This window comes from Elephantulus edwardii, unplaced genomic scaffold (assembly GCF_000299155.1).
Source record: "Elephantulus edwardii isolate Elephantulus edwardi_28Jun2011 unplaced genomic scaffold, EleEdw1.0 scaffold00116, whole genome shotgun sequence".
NCBI lineage: Eukaryota > Metazoa > Chordata > Mammalia > Macroscelidea > Macroscelididae > Elephantulus > Elephantulus edwardii.
In genome coordinates this window covers 11,406,948-11,414,612 of record NW_006399866.1, presented here as the reverse complement: position 1 = coordinate 11,414,612, position 7,665 = coordinate 11,406,948, and the positions used below count along the sequence as shown (strand labels likewise).

Here is a 7,665-nt window from a genome sequence, read left to right as displayed (position 1 = left end):
GCAATCCTAGTACAACCAAATAAAACCCAGCCCCATCCTGTGACATCATGACAGTCTCTACTGTACTTCAGCCCATTATCGTAATTACTGTATCATTCTACCTAGTTGAGGGCCTTCCTGTCTTTTTGCTGACCCTCTGCTTTTCCAATCATGACTTAAAGGATTTAAAGGACTTAAAGGATTCCTGGAAGGGATAATCACCTATCCTGGCTCTCCCAGGGCTGGAGTGGTTATTCATATCTAGAATTTTCAGTTTAGAGACTAGATCAGTTCAGGGCAAAGTAATATGGTCATTCTTTCAGGAAATCCACCCATTTCCTGGTGAACTGGCATCTTTAAAGCAGCCAGTATGCTATTTCAAACTCTGCCCGGCATGGCATATTCTGACAAAGGCTTTAAGTAATAATAAAAACTTCTTTTTCCATTACAAATTCTATAATATTTTCCCAGTTCACATCTTCTTACTTCCTATCACTATAAAAACTCGCAGTCTATGACAAAAGTTAGAGGCATTATCAGAAGAGTTGGCGATTACAAGACTAAGAGTTTGAGGGTTGCATCCAATTCAATGATGTTACACTCAAAGACCTCCTTTGCGATATTTTCTCCTTTGATGGATTCTTGTATTCTCATGGCGTATAGCACCTACTTTGATTACAGGAAAATTTCCAGAATGAAACAGCCCCATCCATCATCTTGGCCCTACAGGACACCTGTCCATCTATATAACATTGGTGGACTAGTCAAAGGCAATAACTACATAAATCCTGCACATCAACTAAAGAAAACTTGAGGTTGCAGTTTATTCTCTTAGGCCTTATAGAGGTTAAATAGCTAGAAAACAAACAAGAAGGGAAAGGTAAGAGTTGGAAGACTATATAGTCAAGCTTAAAGAATAAAGGAAGAAAAACAGATTTTTGTCCTAAAAAATGAGTAAAATTTGGACAATTTTGAGAAAACATTTCCGTTTTAAACCGCCACCAACACCCTTTATTAAGACCAGCAATGAAGAGAGGAGTAGGTTTGGGCTAGAGAAAGATTTGGAGCACTTATCACACAAGTCTTGTACCTTAAAGCATGAACTGGGTTTGAATAAGCAGAATTGTGGGGAAAGGGTATAACAGAGGGAAAGATAAGTAAACACAAAAGCACAGAAGTGAAATGAGTTTGGTGAGTGCAAGAGATTTTAAGGACATAAATTTCATTGGAGTGTGTTGGAGAAGAAGTGAAGGGAAATTTGAGGAATTGGCAAGGGAAGGATATCTTGTGGACTTGATATCAGGCAGGAGAATTTGCACTGTATTCAGTAAACAAAAGTTTTTTTGTTAAAAGTTCATGTTTCAAATCTCCCTTTATGAGTGGTCTAACACTGGATGTTGCAAAGTCATTTTCACACAATTCATTCAGATCACCTACTTACCCAATAACACATATTCCCTCAAATATAGATCAATTTGATGAAGTGCATGTGGAAACATTCTCAGAAAGACTCAGATACAACTGCTCACTCAGACAGACACAAACTCACAGACACAGTTGATTACAGAGACAGGCAGCTGCTCTCTTCACTTTAAGACATACAATTCTACACACCACACAGAGCCACTTACATCACCACAGACATAATCCCTCCCACACTCCTACATAACCTACAAGAAAACATCAGGCAACCACTGAGGGGACAAGAAGCTTGCCTAGCCCTATAAACTTGGATCCTAACTCTGGTCACTGCTTGGAATTCAGAAGTCGGTCAGATATTACTTTCTGCCTTACATACTCACATAAGGACAAGGCTGGGAAACAACAGTTTCACCATGCCTGGGGTACCTGAGTGTCTCTCCCACACCAAAAACTAATCCCCAGAGATGGAGGCAGCACCAATCATCCCTCTCTCATCAAACTGGGCCCCAGAGAGAAAACCTAACAAGTCCCAGAGATGCACTATCTCCCATCCCAGGGAAGAGGGCCAGGGGTGGGGTTGCCTCTAGAGAGAAACAAAGGTCCCTAAACCCATAATTACCCAGTAACTCTCTCCTCAGACCCTTTAGTAACAGGATACACACAACCTCCAGCTTTTGTGTCCACTTGTGATATGGAGAGGCCAGAGGGTACATCTGGGGGCAAACGGCCAGTCTGGAGAGCATGCAGATTTATCTTCCTGTCTGCAATTGTGTGCATAAGTCAAACGTGTAAGTATGACAGTGTGTTTCATGTGAGGCTGTATTTGTGCACCACCATCACTGCTTGATCTGGGCTTAATTGTGGGGCAAAAGGGACAGTATCTATGGTGTGACCCATCTCGAGCAAATATATAAATAGCCTTTCAGAGAAGGAACGCAACTTTGGGAGCCTGTGTCTGTGCATGAGACTATAAATGATCAAAAATGTGATTGGGTATGGCTGAGTATACATGAATGGGCCCCTTATCACAAAGCGAGTTGTCAATAACAACATGAATAAGTGTGATGGTCACAGTAATTGTGCAAGGTGAGGTGTGTCTCCGTGAACAGGAGTGTATGGAAGACTGCCATAAGACTGTCATTCTCTGGCTTTGGTGCAATGTGTGATTGCCTTTGATTGTGTGTTTACATGCACCATTATCTGGAGATGGGGTTGTGCTTGTTTGTGTGCCTACTTTGGTGTGCATGCATATGTTGGGTCCACATGCCTGTATTTAACTGATAGTGCCTGTGTGTTTTCAGAGATTGACTCAGGCTGCACATATCTGCATGCCTGCACTTGTGTATTTGTGACTGCATATGAGTGCCTGTGCAAGCAGCTCAGCACATTTTAATTTCTTTGTGAGCAGCATAGATAGGGGTAAAAGCTGGTTCCATTTCCAAAAGCAAGTCAGAGATGCTCTACAGAGAGCCAAAGCTGAAAAGTTCTTCTCCAGTAAAGGAGAGAAAGGGAAACACTAGGATGAGGACATCTTTCACTTGACTTTTATTCCTTTTAATAAAAAACAACAACGACGACAAAAGAAATTAGAGAGGCGTTATCCTTCCTGGACAATCTCAGCATAAGCCACAGCTCAGCCCCTAACTCTATTTACTAAAGCCCTTTCCCTTTTAAGACTCCCCTCTTAGAGCATTGTCCTAGATTTCTACAATGGGATTCCTTATAGGAAAATATGGGGGCATTGAAACAATCTTTGTCTTTAAGTGTTAAATCTCTGTGCTTTTGGCAGGCATGTCTATCTATTCACACGAGTTTTGCAAAAAGAGCTGTACATTTGCTTGGTGCTTACCTGTGTTTCCTTTGTGAGAAAAGTTCTCCACAGAAAAGTGAAATCCTCCTGCAGACTCTTGTTCTGGTTTTTGTTTCTTTTCTTTCTTTCTTATTATTTTTTTTTTTCAGTTAAAATCACCAATTCTCAAATTTGGATACGGCCTTGATGATTACCTGGCTCAAACTCCTTATTTAATGATGGAGAACTTAAGACCCAGAAAGAACAAAGGTTCAGAGATATGAAGTGACTCGGCCTCAGTGCAGAGCCAATATTTAAATCCAGATTGGTCTGACTCTAAGCTTATGATTTTTCTTATGGTCAAGAAGGTTTTAGCAATGTTGTTGTCCCTCATCCTTTTCCTTAGTCACTGGGAAGATGACCCATCAGTAGAAAGGCACCTCTGGATTTCCAGGCAAAGAACTACCTGGCCATGGATGCTGCCAATGACTCTTCAGAGGGCACTCCATTCATCCTATTGGGACTAACAACAAGTCCTGGACAGCGGCGGCCTCTCTTTGTGCTGTTTTTGGTCTTGTATGTGGCAGGCATTCTGGGAAATGGACTCATTGTGGCTGCCATCCGAGCCAGTCCGACCCTCCATGCACCAATGTACTTCCTGCTGGCCCATCTGTCCTTTGCTGACCTCTGTTTTACCTCTGTCACTGTGCCAAAGATGTTGGCCAACTTGTTGGTCAATGACCGCTCCATCTCCCTGGCTGGCTGCTTGACCCAAATGTACTTCTTCTTTGCCCTGGGCGTCACTGATAGCTGCCTTCTTGCTGCCATGGCCTATGACCGCTATGTGGCCATTCGACACCCCCTTCACTATGCCTCTAGGATGTCCCGGACTGTGTGCACAGCCCTGGTAGGAACTGCATGGCTGGTGTCCCATGTCCACTCACTCCTACATATCCTACTCATGGCCCGCCTGTCCTTTTGTGCTTCCCACAAAGTGCCCCACTTCTTCTGTGACCATCAGCCTCTCCTAAGGCTTTCGTGCTCTGACACCCGCCATATCCAATTGCTCATCTTCACTGAGGGCGCTGCTGTGGTGGTTATGCCCTTCTTGCTCATTCTTGCTTCCTATGGGGCCATTTCAGTTGCTATCATCCGGCTGCCCTCTGCTTCTGGGAGGCTCCGGGCTGTGTCCACTTGTGGCTCACACCTATCTGTGGTGAGTCTCTTCTATGGAACAGTCATTGCCGTCTACTTCCAACCCACATCCCGATATGAGGCAGAGCGGGGTCGTGTTGCCACTGTCATGTACACGGTAGTCACTCCAATGCTGAATCCTGTCATCTATAGTCTCAGGAATCGTGATGTGCAGGGGGCACTCAGAGCCCTTTTCACTGGGCGCAGGATCTCAGTGAGTCATTCATGAGGCTGGATTCCATCAAGGAATGAAACTGCATCATCCCAACTGATACCAATGAATGTGACCATTTGGTCCAAGCATTCATCTCAGGTATTTATTTTACCATTTTTAGGGACTTAAGGAAGAGTCCCTTGTTATGGCAAATGGTTAGACATTTGACTGCTAATCAAAAGGTTGATGGTTAAAGCATATCCAGAGATGCCTCAACAGACAGACTTGGAAATCTACTACTGAAAAATCACAGCTTTAGAAACCTGTGGACTGGGTCTACATGGAGTCACCAGGAATCAGAATCAATTCAACTTCAACTGATGAGAAGGATCTAAAGGAGAAAGTTCTGGTGATCTATTAATATCTGAAAATCATCCAGCAAGAACCATATAGATTAAAATAACTTGATATGGTCACTATTTCATTCTGTTGTGTATAGGGTTGTCATGAGTAAAAGGCCAACTGTATATCAGCCACAATTAAGGACTTAGAACTGCGTGAGAGGGTGTGTATTTCCAGAAATTGCTTTGTGAGGATTGGCACTTGATTTTTCATCACTTCCCTGTATTTTCTCAAATAAATCAATGCTTACAAATCAGCTATGTAGAACAGAAATAAAAGTTCATGTGTTCATATGCAAAAAGTTTGCTTTCCACAGAATACAGTCCTGGGAGCTTAAGGGATGCTCTGAAAGCCCAAAATTAATAAATGTATTTTTATGCTAAAATGGTCTAACTTTTTTGTTATTGATGACATCTACTCAGCTACACTTGGCATTCTGTGGAAAGAGCATGGCATGAATGGACATGCACAGTTTAAAACAATAGGGAAGAAAGCAATCTGTGAAACATCTTATAGCATGGATGAACCTTGATATTATGTGGATGAAAGAAAGTCAATCACAAAGTACTAATATTGTAGAGTTTAAAAAGATTTACATAAAGAAATAAACATTATTTGGTGGGATGGGAGGGAAAATTACTTAAAAGATAATAAAAAAAAAAAATCAAACAAACTCACTGTTGTTCAGCCAATTACAATTCTTGGCAAAGCTCCGTAGGGTTTCTGAGGTCTACACATCTGTTTACACAGACTCTTTAGGGAAAAAAAAAGTTTTATTGTGCTGTTATTGTTGCTAAATGCTTTCAATTCTAGTATGACTCATAGTAACTCAATGAACAATAGATCTGAAACCTGTCTTATCCCATGCCATCCTCACAATCTCTGACACACTCAAGCCAATTGCTGCAGTCACGGTGTCAATCCACTTGGTTGAGGGTCTTCCTCTCCTCTGCCGTCCCTCCACATTCCCAAGCATTATGTCACTCTCCAATGAATAGTCTCTCCTAAAGACATGCCCAAAGTATGTGAAATGAAACTTCATCATCTTTGCCTCCAAGGAGCACTCTGGCTGCCCCTTCTCCAAGACATACCTGTTTGTTCTTTTGGCCATCCATGGGATAGTCAGCATTCTTCTCCAACACCACAGTTCAAAGGCATCAATTCTTCTGTAATCCTTATTCATTGTCCAGTTCTCAGATGTATAGCAAGTGACTGAAACAGACCATCGCCTGGATTAGGTGCATCTAGTCTTCAAACTGACATAATTGCTCTTCAATAATTTGTCTGGTCTCTGACTACAGACTTTCCCAGTGCAATACATCTCCTGATCTCCTGATCGCTGGTACCAAGGGTATTGACTGTGAATGTAAGTATGACTAAATCATTGACAGTATCAGTCTTTTCTCCATCTATCAAGATGTTGCCTACTGATCCAGTGGCAATAATTTTTGTTTTCTTGACATTGAGATATAATCCATATTGAAGGCTGTAGTCTTTGAACTTCTGCAGCAAGTGCTTCAAGTCCTCCTCACCTTCTGCAGACAATGTTGTGTCATCAACATAGCAAAAAAATTATTGATGAGTCTTCCTCCAATCCTGATGCCACATTCTTCTTTCTAGAGTCCAGTTTCTTGAATAATTTGTTCAGCATACAGAGTAAATTTATATGGATAAAGGATCTAACTCTGATGCTTTATTGTGCTTTAGGTAAATGGTTACAGAGCAAATTAGTTTCCTATGTGATAGTTTGTATATGAAATATTCATTGGCATTGATTTCATTCCTTACAATGAATCAGCATCCTCTCTATTTCTGCTCTGGATTCTCCATGCTTAAGGAAGCAGTTTAAGCACATTCTGCCTGGAAAGCAACTTGACAGGACCTGAGTATTCATCACAATAGGGTGTTGTGTGCCACCAAGTCAGAACTAACCCTCCAGCAAGTTTTCATAGGTTATAAATTAGGTGGGAGGAGACTGCTCATCTTTCTCCTGAGAACAACTGTTGGATTCAAGCCATGTTTCTGGGTTGGCAGTACACTTCCTTGTTCACTAGGCCACCAGAGCTCCTTGCAGCAAAGTGGTGTTGTTGTTAAGTACCATTGAGTTGGAACCAACACATAGCTGACTCTCCAGAGGTTTTCAGAGGCAGTTAATTGCATGGGAGGAGGTTGTCTATCCCTCTCCCACAGAGCAGCCGGTGGATTCAGACATTGTGCCTTTGTGTTTGCAGCACAGCTTCTTGACCCTGAAACACCAGAGCTCCCTGAAATAAGGTGTTGTTGTTGTTGTTGTGTTAAGTGTCATTGAGTTGTAGACGACTCATAACAATACAATGAATGAAAGACCTGAACACTTGTATAACTTTCATCGTTTCTCCAAGCTCATAGGGTTTCCAAAGGCAAGCTATTTCAGAAGTGGATGCCACTCCTGCTCCCAAGCTTGTTTTAATCTGAGAGCTCCACCAAACACTGTCTACCATGAGTAACCATTAACACATTTGACACATTAGTATCACAATGCTCAGCATCACAGCAACCACGAATTACCTTTGTACAGCAAATGGGCAGACCAGTGCTCTACCACTTAAAAGAATGTTTGACCAAAAACAATTAAAACCAGGCCTGAGGGCCACAGATTAAAATCACCTACCTTTCTGAAGGGACTTGGCAGATGAGAAGGGTTAACCTGGTTGAGGGTGGAGCTGGGAAGTAAGTGGGTCAAGGC

The 7,665-nt window shown here is 42.1% G+C and overlaps 1 protein-coding gene across 1 annotated transcript; it reads left to right on the top strand.

Moving 5' to 3' along the window:
- Positions 1-3,644: 3,644 nt before the first annotated feature.
- On the top strand, positions 3,645-4,649 carry LOC102859854 (olfactory receptor 1K1-like). The gene has a single exon (XM_006892592.1). It carries the CDS (start codon positions 3,663-3,665, stop codon positions 4,611-4,613), a length of 951 nt encoding a protein of 316 aa, XP_006892654.1. The 5' UTR covers positions 3,645-3,662; the 3' UTR covers positions 4,614-4,649.
- Positions 4,650-7,665: the final 3,016 nt, after the last annotated feature.

Bases quoted from the DNA above. Each gene is read 5' to 3' on its own strand.
- LOC102859854 (XM_006892592.1), top strand. From the start codon at position 3,663: ATGGATGCTGCCAATGACTCTTCAGAGGGCACTCCATTCATCCTATTG.